Genomic DNA, 17,105 nt, shown 5'->3' with positions numbered 1-17,105 from the left:
CAGCAAGATATTAAAGTTTGTTTGTCAGAGTTTTGTCCTAAAATGGACGAATTGGAATTGGTTTTGTGCATTTCGAATCTCACGCACAATTGAGTTTTAAAAATCTAATAATTCAGTTGAATAATTAAGTAACAACAGGTCTGCATAACTAACTGTGCCAAACGGTATAAACAAGGCATCATCGGGCTGCACAGTTATTACAATGTGATGTTGACATGACCACAAGATATTATTTTTTTCATCAATTGAGGTACGTTTTGCAACAATTATAATCCAATATATATGATTCAAAAGATATAAGTAAATTCTACTGTTTCTGTCATTGAAAAATAAATGAGAACTTTGAGTTTTATCAATTTACTAATTGATATGGGTTTGTAAAAAGCTTTAATTTAGAATCAGTGTGTTTTGGGGTAATTCGGTCAGGTAATAGGGAAATCATTTCGTTTAAACTGATTTGATTGTTGATAATGGTCAATAAATTTTGTCCTATGATATGGTAAAAAGGTAAAGTCCTCTTTTATTTTATCATAACTTACATGTAGAATACCTTCTGACAAGAATTGACAGGTTAAAAACTCAATGTTTTATTTACATTTTGTTTTCTTTTTTTAATTTGTGTTTGTTGAATTGAAGACTGTAAAATAACTCTTAAACTATATGAAATTTAAGATTTCTACTTACTAAAATCCGATTCAATGCAAACATTATTATATTGCTTTAACATATTTTAAAACTAGTTAAATCATGACTTTTCAAAAAATATCATTCAACCATGATTTCTTGAACAAGTCGCAGTAATACATTGTTTTATTTAGTTTTTAGAGTTTGCGTCATGGAAGTAAATTAATTTTCATTGTTAAACCAAAGAATCACTTTAAAAAATTATAAGAAGTTATCAACACAATTATGTTTAATTATTAAAAAATGTATCATATTTTTCTACGCAAGCATTATTTTAAAAATAATAAATTTTTTTTTTGATTATGAATGAAAGGTTTTAGATCAAGAAGTATATATCAAATTTAAATTACTGATAATATTAACAGCAACAACATATTTTTTTTATAAACTATTTCAAAGTGTAGTGATCCACCTTAAAATTCCTATTTCAAGCAAACCAAATATTAATCCTTGTTTATAATGCTACCAGTATAGAGTTTTCTTTTTTCTTTTTTTTAAATTACTTTTCTTAACAAACCAATATCCGACCTTTGTTTTAATGTTTCCTAAATCACTATACGGTTTACAACTTCTTGTACAAAGGACGGAATTAGATTGTTTACTTGATTGCATTATCTGAATGATTTTTCTAAATATATATCTAAAATACTTTATATGACTATGTTCCATATAAATTGACATACTTCTGTTTTGATGCAATGCCAATTAAGAAAGAGATTATAAAGGCACACTTGTGCCCCTAAAGCTTTATTTTATCTTAAATTTCAGACATGCCTGAGGAAAGACTTACGTGTATTTTGCAGTTTGCTCATGTGAAATACGGGGGATCAGTTTTGGACAAATCAATCTTGTCAAATGCTTTCGCAGTCATAAGCGCCAAGAATGATTTTGGTTTTGCAAAAGACGAATTATCAAGAGAAACATTCACAGATTTAAGAAAGTTGTTATTATCGAGACAGGATAGGTTTACTCATATTGAGTTGCAGGAAAAAACGGAATTGACCTGCTGGCAGTTGTGTAGAGAAACGTGTAAAAGTTTGCTCCAAGAGTCAGATGCATTTAAAATTTGGCGGATATTCAACACGTTAGCTGATGAAAATTCATTTCCTCCTACGATTTCCCACGAAGATTATGATTGGATAATTGAAAAATTTGCTACTTTTGCTAACGTTAATGTAAATGACAGTTTCCCACCAGCAGACACAAGAATGGTCTTTCAGAATCTTTTTGATTGTCTTGAGATACTGTTTTCCAGCGTCAACATTTCCGACGCTTTAAAGAGAATTCATGGTTGGTTAGTGAATGAGGTAATGAAAGGAGGGTGGGTATACGTCAGATATAAACGACGATTTCATTCTTTATCCTGGTCCAGAAAATGGCTAACATTGTGTCCCGGAAAGTTAGAGCTTTCTTTCATCAAGTCGTCAAAAGGATCTCTTAGTGTTAAAGATGTCATGTACTTCTCTAATCACACGACATTTAAGGTCGTTACTAACCAATAAAAAGGAATGAAACATGTGATACAGGTATCAGACGGCGACAAATTTGAATTTCTTTTGGCAACAATGGATAGAAAGAGAATGCAAGCATGGTTGAACGCTCTAAATGAATCCTTATCCTATATTGCCAATGGTACAAGTCATGTTCGGGAGCTACTAAAAAGAAAGAACGACGAATACGACAGGAATTTCCACAGTCGACGGTTGAAAGAATGCGAAAAATATTTTATCCTGTTTAACGAAGTAATGAAAGAGAGAAAGTCCGAAAAAAAATGGCAGGAAAATTCATATCGAAAAAAAGTTTTTTCAGTTGAAATCGGTAAACACTGAGAGAGAGATAAAATAAAGGCCATTTTTCTTGATTTCGACAAAAACGGGAACGGTGTCTTGGAGATTGATGAATTTTGTCTTGCATTGCCAAAATTTGGAGTTGAAATAGAAAAATATTAAACTCAATAGATGTCAACAACAACGGAACAGTTACCTTTGGTGAATTTTACGATAACTTTGTATAGAAAATCTTACAAGGAGGGAATTCTGTTTTACCGAAAGTCTTTATGGAGGCAGATAAGAAGCGTAAAGGAACAATAAATATCAAAATATTTTAGATTCTTTAAGAAGCAGGATGGACTTGTCTCTGGCTCAAATTATTACTTCATTCGAGAAGTTAAAAAAACGAAATAAAGGTGACAAATTAACTTTATTTGATTTACAGTGCTTATCATTTCTCGATGATGTCGGAATATTTTCAGAAACGGGGGGGGGGGGGGGGGCTGGAATCTCGTTTGAAGTCTGAATTTAATTCTGTCGTGCGATCCAAAAGTTGTTCACAGCATGATAGGAAAACGCTGCAATAAATTTGCAGCTTTCAAGCGGGAAGGAGAGAATGGTGAAATTGTGATGAGTGGTGGCACAGATATTGTTGACGATGTTATTCCTGGAAAATATAAGCTTCAAGAACTTTCTCAGTTTGTAGACTTACCAAAATTAACGCCCAAGAAAACTGTTGTAAGGGTTTCCTGGGAGTCAAGCAAAAATACAACAGCTTCAGGAAATCTAATCTTTCCAGCCGAATTTGATGGAAATCTAGAGACTGAAATTGCCACGAGTGAACTTTTAGATTACTATGGATGTATGTTTGCAGATGGTCGACCTGAGGAGGTTTTCATACCGTATCGTAACGTCATACAAGACTTTACTTACGAAGATAGCTACCTTATTAATTACGTGGAAGGGGAAAATAGAGGAGCTGTGTAAGAAAGACATGAATTTGTTCACATCGACTGCCCGTTAGATGATGATTCTGGTTTCTTTGTTTTGGGGAAACTAAGCGAAGATGAACTTCACCTCACAGGTTTTAGAGTTCCAAAACAACACACCTTATACGTGCCAGCGAACTGCATTCATTCTAACGATTACCTGAAAGGAACATGGAGAACAATGCTGTCTGATGAAACCAATATAGATCACGTCCATCTAAAAAGAAAGACGAAGGAAAATGGGGAAAACAAATTGCAATCATTTACATTTAGTCTTACCTTTTGATATCATACCCTAGTTATTTCCAGAAAGGTTTGGTTTTGATCACATTTGTGGTTTGTGACATGTTTATTTATTACTGCTATCAAATGATTCAAATCAAAGAAAATATTGTTATGTGTATTTAAATTTTTTTTAAAGATTCAGTGTTAAGGGTGTTGTTTACTCAAGGTTTGGGTTCTCAAATTCGGATTGTTATAAAGTTCACTGTAATGAGTAAAATTTGTTCTAAACAAAAAAAGTATTAATAAAATGAATTATTATTGACAAAACATTTGATATTTTTACTTTACTACGTAATTAGGCTCAAACAAAAATAGACTTTTAGTCAAACAGAGGAAATTCGGACTAAATTTTGCAGATTTTGTTTTCCTCTAAAACATTTTTGGCAGTACTCTAATATTGAAAGTTAAGATTTTATATTTTAGTCTATATAATTTTTCATATTTTCTGCTGGTTTTACCTCACTTATTCATTAAAATAATTGTATGGCACGAATTGCGAAAATATTAAAAAATGCTTAAAAACGATAAAAGACACCATATCTCAAAATTTTGATCATTGACCTCATACAAATTTTATGCCAACAGAATAAAGTCAATATAAGTAGTTCAATGCTATAAGTGTTTTTGTATTATCATCATTCAATTTTTTGTAAACTTAGATCAAAAATGGGTAGGAATTTGAAAAGTGATAGAGGAAATTCGGACTGGAATATTTTTTCAAATTGTAGCTGAAATCTTAATGTTTTGTGCCTATTTAGGGCCACTGCCATTCATAAAATGTATAACACTTTTTAAAGTGCTTTATTATTTGAAATATATTTACAATTAAGAAAATTTCAATTGTAGTGTAAAATTTTATGGGATTTTTCTTGATTTTTCAAAAAATATTCAATGGCCATTTACTCAAAAAGTAGGTCATTGACCTACTTTTTTGAAAGTGAAAAATAACACTACAATCAAAGGTCTATAACATACAATAGATGGGGTTTCATTATCATCAGTGGAATTTTTTATCATTCTGAGTAAATGTCATCCTTAAGTCAGTATAATCGGAACTGTGTCTGAACATATAATGAAATTATATTTAATCAATAATAGATAATGTTTTATTAAATACATACATGTCGATACCAATTACATATCAATCTGATGTTTTGTTTTAACATCTTTTTGAGAATTAAAAAAAAGGTTTATGTGACAGCAAAAAAGAGGCAATATCAAACGTTCACACGCAGTCTATGGAGTTCAACTTATTAAAATTTACAACATACTGTGGTTTCATCAATATTCGTTGAATACAAATTTTCGTGTATTTCGTTGTTAAGTTGATCCTTGAAATTAAGTTATCATTGAAATGCAATTTCTATTTACATTTTGTATTGATAGGGTCATTGGCCTGTGATTTTCACTTAATCCACGGAAATTGATACCTTTGAATATTAATGAAACCACAGTAATCTGCTAAAACAATTTGAGTCGACAGTTCATACAGTGAAAATCACGATAGGTTCGATCTTTTGAGACCTATTTAACATTCAAACACAAACAGCACAAATTACATAACAAGTACATGTTGTTAAAACATTATGAATAAAAAATAGTGTAAAATAAAAGATAACTTACATGCGATATACATAACAAATAATTGAAATATTTAGAAATTAATATATATTTGAACATGCAATATAACCATTCTATGAATATGCACCTGTAGTTTAGTGTAACTACGTTTGTTTGATTTGTTGACAGCGTTTTACAATTGAATATTGAATTGATATTGCCTTTCAATTTTGATATTTTATGTTAAAAATTTAAAGCTTATTTGATATGATTTTTACGCAATCGATCTGGATTTGTCAATGTACAGAAAACAAAATTATTTGAAATAGGAATAACCACTCCACCAAGTTTTTACAAATGTTACTTTACACACATCAACATCCTCGCTTGTTTTTACAAATTGGTACTGACGGTTAAAAAAGATCCACTGCTGACTTTTCTGAGCAAGTAGGAATGTTCAATGTATAGTTACCAATGTACAGTTATGATGAAAGTCACAAAGGCCCCCAAGATTGTGAGTATTATTTCCGGAGTCTTTAAACCTGAGCTACTGTTCTCTGCTGAAAAAAATCATAAATGGAATGAGATGAATTATAAATGGCATCGTTACAGCGTCATTCTCTTTTAAAATTCTGGTTTATATTTGTCTTTTGACCAATGTATGTAGAAACTATAAAACAAGTAATTATACCATATTTTAAGGATTAAAATCAAATAATACAATTCAAAGATGGGTAGCTGATTTATTAGAATGTACGACAGTGTACTTGTATCAATAAAATAACAAGTATGTTACCCAGACATAAGCAATGGTATCCGAGATCTGTAAACGAAATTCTTCAAATTTACAGGTTCGCGTATTTTTTTTATTCCAAGTTACTTAATGCAAAACTTACAAATGAATGCTGATTAATCTTCATGCTTAAAGATCACTATTAACCAACTTCTACCTGCGTGCATTTCGCGATCTTTGCGAGACCCTCGTCGTCGCAAACATTCTCACCGTTAACAGTCCTAAAACGTCTCTGGTATTTTTTTTACTCAAAATATACATTTATACGCATCTTTTTAATACACTTTAGAGTAAGATGTAAGAATGTAGGAGAATAAAGGCATTGTGTTTAATTTGCACCATGCCAAAGGTATATTTTTTCATATTTTTCATATTTACTTCTTTTAAATCCGTAAAAGTTTATTTTCCAAGACTGTAGTGTCACTGAAACAAAAAAGATATTTCTTTTATTTCGAATGCATTTATTAATTCTGAACTATGATTATCAATGCCATTAAATTTTTGATTAAACCTGTATGTAAAAATCTAATTTAATTTTCATTTACCTCTAGTGAAGAATTCGTCGTCTGTTTTTGCTGTCAGTTTCCATGTTCCGTTAATATTTTCTCCCCAAAAATGCACAGATGAGAAATACCAAAATACAGACCCAGGATCAGAGTATTCGATTGAGTCCCAGGGTCTGTGGGTCATAAGATACGATTTAGTCCCGGCAGGAGATTCCAAAAGCAAAATCGAATTCCCCCTTCTGCTCGAATAGGAAAAAGATACCTTAACCTCCACATGTTCGAGGCTGTCTATTTCACATTCTTCTCCACTTTTTATCTGTCTCATGCTCCAAACTTCGGGCATATGTAAATTTGTTGATCTGAAATCGTTGTTTAAATCTTAGTAGTTTAAAATAGTGATTTTTTTATTAATTGCTTTTCAATTTTAAACTTTACTTTCTATTGCTTCATCTTTAAGGTTATAGATTTACTCATCAGTTGTAGGAAGCTGAATCAGACATACTGAGCCACGTAAAATTCAGAACTAGAACAGGAAATTTGTTCTGGAACAGAAACCCAAGTTTTTGCTCTGTTTACTAATGCTTCCGCGTCCATTAATCCAAAACCAAGAACCTGACTTACTGAAACATGAAAACAATAAATGTCACCTTTTGACAATTTATTACTAACAAAATTCTCAAAACCCATAGATTTTTTAAAAAATTTTACCGTTGAACCCGGCACCATTGAGTTGCCAATTAGAGAAATCGTCTTGAAGATCGTGTCTTTTGCTGGTTTCCACAACTAGATGCTGAACGTCACGCCAAGTCAAAGATGGGCTGCAATATAAAATGTTTGAAAATCCTTTGAAAAGTTGTTATATTGTGATAAATGTTTTGTAATTTGATTAAATATGTCAATGCTAGTATATCACATTTTCACAAAATTGAAAAAAAAAGATTCAAAGAAATAAGATTTTACTTTTTTCAATTCATAATATCTTTACAATTACTTTTTATTATACATTAATTTACAAGTATTTATAATTAAAGCAACTTTAACTATTTTTATTTATCCATTATTCTATATCTCGTTGTCGATGTTTTTTTACATTCTGAAATTTACAAATTGAAGGATTATGTAATCATTTGAGTGATTTGGCGTTTATCATTTTTCTCAAAATTGAAAATATGCCATGCAATATTAAGAAAAAAGCTTCAAAATATTGTAAATACTGTCAAATAGAAGTAGAGAACTATTGTCAATTTAACAAAAATGGTTATTTCTATTGATTATTGGAATGTGGCCATAATGTAAATTTTATTTTGGCGCTAAAAATTTCATATATCTCATATGCCTTCCATTCCTCTGTGATAACATTGTGTTGTAATTTGTATTTGTGTGTGTATTTCTACATTCTGTGTACATAACGTTGTGAACAAGACTAAATATAAATGGTACACGATAAGCGTCTTTCAAATGAATAATTTCTTAGTAAATCAACAAACAACACTAATGGATTTGTCAAAGGATAATTTATTCATCTTAGAAATGTCTTTAAGATGATAAAACGCGTACGTTTAATTTTTCTTCGAAAACTAATCATACGTTCTATCCGTATTCTTACTTTGTTTGCAGTGCAAGGGCAATCATCCCAGCTGCCAGTGGAGTTGAAAACGACGTCCCTCGCAATCCAGTAACACAAGAAGATGACAAGGATGTTGACGTCTGATTAAGAATATAGAGATGCTAGCGCGAGATTGATTTTATGTTTTAAGAACTACTCAGAAATTTATTTTTTTAGATAGTGCTGAGTAGATTTCTTCATCGGTAAAACACAAAGATATTTATCGTTTTAACGTTTAAATCACAAATTATAACTTTATCTAATTTTGCAATAGTACCTATTAAAATCAATGTTTGAATTACAAGTAACAAACTATGCATTTATGATTATATCGGATAAATAACATGTTCTAGTATTATTTTATATCTTTGGTCTAACCAAGTTTTTTCGTTTATTTCCGGAGTATGTTGCGGCAAATACTGGGGCACAGACTTCGGCATAATCTGCCGCCCTGCCGTCGGCGCCCACACTGGTGATTGGTATGGTATAAATACTATTGACGTAACCATCGGCATTGCAATTATCACGTAATCCTCCATTACCAGCAGCCCATACGTAGATGGAACCTTTTCCACCCCTTCCCTTTAAAAGTACAAATTGATTTTTATATTTATAATGTAATGGAACCGTTCGAGTTCAACTTATTCAAATTATTTCTTTCTGAACCGGTTAAAACAAAATTAATATATTTCTTTTATGAACTTATAAAAAATACAAATTCTGAAAAATGTAACATTACGATGCTGCGTTCTGTATGATTTCTGCATTTATTTAAAACTGCCTTTTAATATATTCACATTAGATAATTGTCGTCGATCAACTTCACAAATGACAAAATTAAAAAAAAAAATGTACACCCCGAATGCACCATTGTAAATTCAAAAAAAAAAATTAAATATTCTGCTTCATCGGTTTTAATGTGACTGTAATACAATGTGGGAATTTATGCGTAATAAAAAACAACAACAACAAAAGCAAACGAAATTATTTGTTATATACCAAAATTGAACATCTGTTTGTACCATGATGGATTTATTTGTGTATACTTAAAGGAAACCATCTATAATTTTTTTACCATCATAAAACCAGTCGTTCATACCACAAAGTACCATCTGGTTAATATTAATTTGTACCTAGATAGAACTCTTTGTTTTTACTAAAAGAAAACCATCTGGTGATGATGAATTAAATAATGAAACCATTTGTTCATACCACAAAATACCATGTTAAAAATACCTTTGTGACGCCATCGTAGAAAGCACTTTTAGTGACGGAGCCCGGTCTAGTGTATCCAAATCCATCAGAGGGACCCCAGCTGTTTGTGTAAATATCAACATTTGCCAGGTTATGATTCAAGGATAATGCTTCTGTTACATCGGTGATTCCCAAATCACCGAGCAATTTGATTCCTGTGTCAAAAATCATATTATAATATAACTTTCGTCGACAGATTTAACTTATACTACTCTAGTTTGAATGCATTATAATTGCTCTGACAGATAATTTCGCATTGTTTGCTTGCCATATTCGTCTTTATTTTTGCACATCTTTTGAAAGATAGTTTATGGATACTAAATAATTTTGGGTTTTTAACGAAACATATTCTTCAACAGTATACCTTCTCGAATATTATCAAAATCATAATAATCACAACCTGTAAATGTTTTGCATTTCAGTTACTTGATTATACTGATTCATCATCATAGAAATGAAAATTATATGTAATCAAGTATTTTTATGAATTAAATCTAGCCTAAGTCTCTAAAATTAATATAATTAATACAACTACTTTAATTTGATCATTATTCGTTTAATACCAATTTTTGGGGATTTCGTTGTTAAGTTGATCCACAAAAGTATATGTTGATTGAAATACAATTTCTAATAATACATTTTTGATTTGAACGATGTGTACGAAATAACGTATTTTTGAAAATATAATTTTTATTAGGCTAGCATAAATTAATGCCTACGAATATTGATGTTACCATAGTATTGTACTCACCGATGACCGTCGATTGATGAGCAACACCTACAATACACTGACTGTTATTCGCCTCTGCAGCTAATAGTCCGGTGACCTTAGTACCATGACTGAAATTTAATATTCAAAAGATAAAAGGATGTATATCTAATACTTTGGAAATAGATTTCTTTGAGGATTATCGTTAGTTGATTTCGAGTGAAAAGAAAACATAAAACTTCTTGTATTAGTTTTGCTTAGCAGCGAACCGCTAAAATCCCATTAATGTTTATAATCCAAGAGGCTCCACATTATTTGAATAATTTCAAAACTTTTGCATAAACACCATAAAATTCTCAATGAGTTAAAAAGGCGTGATATAAGTGTTAACGTGAGTAAATTTATCCTTTAATATTACCATAGTACGTTTATTTATGTAATATTTGGTACTGCTACAAGTAACTCACAATTTACGGTTAAAATATTAATTTCTCAAACATTTGGAAAAGATTATCACAAGTTTCACAAATCCTACTATTTACACATGATGCTGTATTATATACCTATCATTTACGGATCTTGGTGTGGGGTTCGAATCACCATTATAGTAATCGTAGCTGTTCGCAGAATCCTACAATAAATAAAAATTGTTGTAGAACACATAAGGGATAATTGGTAGAATTTATGCCTATTATCATCATTTCCATATAATATTTGCTCACGGGATATTATCAAAATATATTTTTAGGGTTGGGGATGGGGATGTTATTTAGTTGAATAGTTGCAAACCCCAAATTGTCTTAGTACTGTCGATAATCTCTAACTACGTCTGATTTACTGAATCATTTTCCTGATAGATGTTTTCAAATATTATCAAAAAAATACACAGTCATCAAAAAATGTTTATTCAGCCAGAATGGTAAACAATGACTGCCAAAAAACAAATTACAAAGTCATTTTTGTTAAAACAAAAATTGAAATAAATTTACTTCCCGATTAGAAATCGTGACGCATTAAGACTTATAATTAACAAGACGCCAAAAGGAATTTCACAAAGTAAGTCGAAAGACAAAGCAAGGTGTATTTTACAATGTTTTTTCTCAGGTCAGGGTGATTTAACTGAACGCCATCATCAACAACAGCCACGGTAACGCCGAACCCAGAGCGACCCATGGACCACGCTTCTTTGACCTTCATGGAGGGCAGCACTTGGCCGTTCTAAGGAAAGATAACCCAGTCTTGAATGAGGTTCTGTAAATTACCTCGTAAATTTGTTTTTCATTTAGAGTCAAAGATTTGTGCAAATAAAGGTTACAGTGATTCAGAGTCAAAGATTTGTGCATATAAAGGTTACAGTGATACAATGAAAATGTGATTTATGAGATGACAAATGAGAGATTGGGATATTAATTCTTACCAGGTTCCACATTTCAGTCCATTTGGAGTCACTAGTTCTTGGGTAGTTTTTATGTAACTTTTGGAACTCTACTTCCTTTATCTAAAATAAATACAGTATACATTAAGGATTTAGAAAAAGATAGCGAAAAATTTATATAGTGTATGTATAAAATTTTTTTTTATCATTTTTTCAAATGTCAAATTTGTTTGTGTTTCGTTTTTATGGTAACTTTAACAATATCTTGCTGACCGTATCTTTGAACTTGTTTGCCATGTCTTGAATCGTGTCATTTCCTTTGCTGGCTCCGGATTTTGACCGAAGCCTTGGAGATGGAAATTTTATCAAAAAGTAAATACTTGTCACCTACATAAACATACAAAAAATATTCATTCATCTTGCACGTGTGATGGCTATACTGATTGTCTCGTAACTAATGAATGGAAACATTAACTGAAAAGATGTGTAAAAATTTCATTCAAAAACATCGTACATTGTATTTCAAGAATTACTTTTTTTTTCAATATTCTAGACTTTGACCCGAGCGTGCACGGGTTGACATTGGGTAATATGTCTTGCATTTACGAAATAGATACATCAAATTTGCACACCATGTTGACATTCAGAACTCTCGGAATTTTTCATTAAAGCGCACTAAGTTAGAGTTATCTCCCGTATTTTCTTATATGAATAGAATATATAGAAAATTCTTAATGAAAGTTTACACGTTTTTGTATTACCGTTTTTTAATTTGTCCATGCATATGTGATATTGTGGGTACATAAACTAAAGAGCATCCCGTGATTTAGCGTGAATGTAATGCGCATGCTCAAGATTGTAAAATCCGAAAAATTCAGACGATTTCTGGATTTTTAAAAAAAAATTTAGTTGATTATTAATTACCGAAGCATGAGTGAGAAAAAATAAGAATTCATTGGTAATCTTTAAGTAACAATGATGTTAGAAATATATAAAACAATTTCTCGGTATCAAAGCTCAAAATTCTATTATTTCAATATAGTAGTATAGATTCGATTAGAAACTTAAGATAAATACACCATTTTATCTTGATTTCTTTAAATAATTAGATTACAAATATTTCAGGTAGACGTTTTTTTTCCTCAGAATACATGTAGCATCACGTTGAGTTTAAATAAGAATTTGTTGTAGAAGTTTAGCATACAAAAACTTACTTGTTTGACAAAACTGCATCCCGCATGACTGCAAAAGTCGATCACGTGTTGTTTAGAATCAGCTTTAACAGCGTATTCATTCGCGGAAATTTTTTTAGTGAAATTTGCAAAAGTAAGTGCGGCTAAGATCAAAGATACCAGCTCAGGGCGCATTGCTAGAACCTATCAGAAACCCCTTCTACAATTAAATGCCAAGAGTTTCAAAACTTATTCTTAAAAAGATTTTCTTTAAGTATCGCCTTTAAAACAAATACAGGGGATTTTTGGCGATAGTTATTGGTCGGAACACACCGCCTACCGTTCTAAACGGACCACAAATTTAATTCTCGGTAATCTGATACAGATAGAGCGGTTTTTTTTAAATCACGTGAATATTCCTAATATTTTTGGAAATCAAAAATTAATATCTCATAAAGATATGTAGAATAAAATTTGATCGTATATGTTTACCATTTCCCCTGTTTTTTAATAAATGTTTAATGTATTAACCACTCTGAACCGAAATTGAACCGAACCGGAATTGTGTGTTTGCCAAAAGAAAACAAAAGATTTAATTTTAAAAAAAAGTTCTTTTAGTATCAGTCATTTAGAACTCTTTGTATAGTCTTATTGTTGCTACGATGCCTGTATGCACATGATCCAATGTACGTAATACCTGGGTTTTTCCTATACCAATCTTTTAAAGGGAATAATGCCTTGAATGCTTCATCAATGAACCCAAAGGTAAATGGCTTATGTCCAAAACTTCCTCATTCCTAAATTGCTGTAGCGAATGTTGTAATTTTCAGATTTCGAAATACCAACTTAACATCGATTTAAACTCTTTTTATCAAATTTTCAGAATAATTGATTGTCTTCAACATAAATTTGAAATTATATCTTGTAAACTTCTAAATTATTCCTCAGTTTGTGTAAACGGATTAGTGTTTGAGACAGTGTGCATTTGATGATGTTTATTTGTGAAAAACTAATTTATTTGATTATGTAACTTTATTGGCTTTAATCTATTCGTCGAGGTTTTCTCGATACTTAAATAAAACGTTTTTAATCATGTGAATGACGGGTGTTGTACAGCAGCTTTTATCCCATAGAAGCTTTTCCGCCCAGAAAACTGGCTAAATAGGAGACTTTCCCTCCCTCCCTCAAAGGGGAAAAGCTACTATGTAGAAGTCTTTCCGCTAAGTAGGCTTTTTTCTTCACGTTTCTAGAGATTTTAGAAAATATTGATGGAAAGGAAGTCAGGGATCAACGTTTTGTACATCCCAAATTTGCAGGTTTTTACACTTAATGTGTTTTTGTTTAGACAATGTTTAAATAAAATACAGGGAACTGACGTAATCATTTGATATAAGTATATGTATGACATGTTATGCAGTCGCAAGCAAAAGTATGTTCTGAATTTATATATGAAAATGTCTAAATACTTATAAATGAAATTAAAAAAAAAAAATTCATCGCGTCGTCTGTTTTTTCCTCCAGGCTTGTCCGTGCCATATCTATGCAATGGAGAATCATTGGAAGAAAACTACTGTACTACTGTACATGTATAAATTGCCGAAATTGGCATGCCAATTTTACAGAAACAAACTCGTTTGGGCTAAAACTAGTAAATTAACGCAGTTAGTTAGATTTAATAAGACATAAGACATTATGACTAAATGAAATCAAAAGTATATGTGGTATAAACTTAATTAAAAAAATTATCTTAAATGCTGAAAATTTTAACACAATGTATGCGAATTGTCACTACTCAGTCAAAAAAGTACTGACATTCACATTTTTTACTGATAAACTTAGACATTTACTAACAATGTTCTGACATTACTGATAAACTTAGAAAAGTACTGACGTTTTTACTGACAGTACTAAGAAACTTAGAAAAGTACTGAAAAACTTAGACGTTATTGATAAACCTAGAGAAGTACTGACATTTTTTACTGATGGTACTGAAAAACTGAGAGAAGTACTGATAAATACTGACACCATTGTTCTTACTCCCGATAGAGCTTAAAATGTGTAAAATTGTATTTAGAAATGTTTTTTTTAATTATAATAAAGAATAAAACGATTATCAAACTTATTAATAACATTTTCCTTGAATGAAAATGCCAATTTTATATATAATTTTATAAGTGAAGGAGAAATTGAACCTTTTTTTTTGAATGAAAAAAAATAAAGCGGATTTTATAATATTTAATATGTTGTTAGCATGAGTTTTCATAATTATCTAAAAACGAAAAATCAGTAAAAAAAAATACACTCGAGCTAAACATCAATAAATCACCCTTGACAACACCTTGTTATTAGCTTTCAATCAACCCGTATTACCCATGCACGGATTTACGGGGGATCTGGACCCCATTCCCCTTTGCACCCTTCTTGGAGAAATCTAATTTTTTAAATTTGCATAGATATGGCTCAGACATCCCCCGGGCTAATGCGCTGTGTTTCCGTATACTTATGATCGCGGTAAGTTTGAAGCGCTTGAGACAGAGGCCGAACGTGTTTGTCAGTTAGTTTGTCTTTATGAAATAACATAAATCTAGACAGGAACCCTATCCATCTACATTGAAGCCTCAGAAGACTAGATTTTATCTAAACATCTGACTCAACATTGACACAAATCAAGTTAGACTTGAATACCGATAAACCGCTTATATATCTTATTACATGCATTTAAACAAATGACCCGTGTTTTGTAATTTGTAAAATAAATATAAATCGAGGACCCACGTAACTTGCCTGAGTTAAAGCGCATAATAACGAAACATAATTAGCACGTGCAGATAATCACACACCGATCAAAATGATCAACAGTCATATATTATGACTGTTTTGCCTGGTGTAATGAAGCATATAATAACATTGTCTCAATGAAATGTCTGTTGATTCTATTTAGCAGGAAGTAGATTAGTTAATATCTAAAGCATGTAAATCACAATCGATGATAGCCATTGTTTTTTCCTGATAAATCATGAGAGAGAGAGAAAAGAATGCAAACTTTCTCTCTCTCTCTCTCTCTTTCTTTCTCTCTCTCTCTCTCTCTCTCTCTCTCTCTCTCTCTCAATAAACTCCTACACGTATAGAAAACATTAGTACTACATTTACATGTATATCGTGTATGTCATTCCCAGGGCCGCAGAATGATAAAAAATTGGAAATTAAATTAGGATTGCATGTTAACTTATTAGGAAATAAATAAACTATTTGTAAATTTTTATTAATTCAAAATCTTTACAAACTCTCTCTCTCTTTCTCTCTCTCTCTCCGACAAACAGTACCAATGTTGGTATAAAGTTAACACGACTTTACCATGCTACTTTGCACCTTGTAATAGTTGATATTTTTTTTAGCACGGTAGGTCTTATTACCGGTTAGCCTTACGTTGTATCCCGCATCAAATTTTATATACAAATGATTTTTTTTTTACATGTGATTCGCTGCATATGGCAAACATATTGAATTAAAACATTAAGAATGATGATCAACGTCTAAAAATTGAACATAAAAAAACGTGGCATTCCCAGTCATTCGTAAACTCCAATTCCAACCCGTTCCTATTTGTACAACACAATTTTCTGTGTAACAAGTAAAGCCCCATATTACACTTTTTTAAAAAATTACGACAATTTTTGTAATCATAACTTTTGTTTACATTAAACAAATTAAATATGAAATACCCAGTTAATACTTCAAAATTAATATCAGTCTATATTAACTGTACACTGTTCCAGGGCAGCTTAATAAATGGTGAAAAATGACATAAAAGAAAAAAGATCACGTAAAATATCATTCAGTCAGAGTAAGAACAGTGGTGTCAGTACTTCGCTAAGTTTTTCAGTACCGTCAGTAAAAAGTGTCGGTACTTCTCTACGTTTATCAGTACTGTCTAAGTTTGTCAGTACTTTTCTAAGTTTCTCAGTACCGTCAGTAAAAACGTCAGTACTTTTCTAAGTTTATCAGTAATGTCAGAACATTGTCAGTAAATGTCTCAGTTCATCAGTAAAAAATGGGAATATCAGTACATTTTTTACTTAGTAGTGTGTGTTTCCTGTTCCCAGATGCATATTTTTCAAAACAGTATATTTACAAATTGATTGCAGATTAAAAAGCATTATAAAGCTTATAATTTTGACCAGAATGGAGGAAAAGAGAAAATCTAGTATACTTTGCTATAAAAAGGGGGTAATTATCCTTACAGGTCCCTTGTACAAACATTTAGGTGAAATGCCTTACGTGTTATTTTGCAAATAATCTGTGCGATGCTGATAAAAAACCCAGCTCGTGTCTAAAAACTATTATTTTTTTTGCATAATGGAACTTCGAACATGTGTTAGTGTGTCTCGTTTTTATAAAATATA

General features: G+C 31.2%; 1 protein-coding gene across 2 annotated transcripts; it reads right to left on the bottom strand.

Moving 5' to 3' along the window:
• Positions 1–4,768: 4,768 nt before the first annotated feature.
• LOC128186002 (furin-like protease kpc-1) lies at positions 4,769–13,202 on the bottom strand. 2 transcript variants are annotated; one of them, XM_052855733.1, is made up of 14 exons: positions 12,745–13,202; positions 11,804–11,917; positions 11,573–11,653; positions 11,245–11,373; positions 10,719–10,786; positions 10,198–10,286; positions 9,429–9,601; positions 8,571–8,774; positions 8,193–8,293; positions 7,295–7,404; positions 7,089–7,206; positions 6,626–6,945; positions 6,459–6,503; positions 4,770–5,847 (listed from the first exon to the last, which is right to left on the bottom strand). In XM_052855733.1, exons 1-14 carry the CDS (start codon positions 12,895–12,897, stop codon positions 5,756–5,758), a joined length of 1,797 nt encoding a protein of 598 aa, XP_052711693.1. In that variant the 5' UTR covers positions 12,898–13,202; the 3' UTR covers positions 4,770–5,755. The 2 variants fall into 2 exon arrangements, with proteins under 2 accessions (XP_052711694.1, XP_052711693.1); XM_052855734.1 differs by lacking the exon at positions 11,804–11,917 and having other exon boundaries at positions 4,769–5,847.
• Between the last annotated feature and the right edge of the window lie 3,903 nt (positions 13,203–17,105).

This window comes from Crassostrea angulata, chromosome 5, assembly GCF_025612915.1.
Source record: "Crassostrea angulata isolate pt1a10 chromosome 5, ASM2561291v2, whole genome shotgun sequence".
In the NCBI taxonomy this organism is placed as follows: Eukaryota; Metazoa; Mollusca; class Bivalvia; order Ostreida; family Ostreidae; genus Magallana; species Magallana angulata.
The sequence above is the reverse complement of the archived record's forward strand: the minus strand, read 5'-3'. Positions and strand labels throughout refer to the sequence as shown.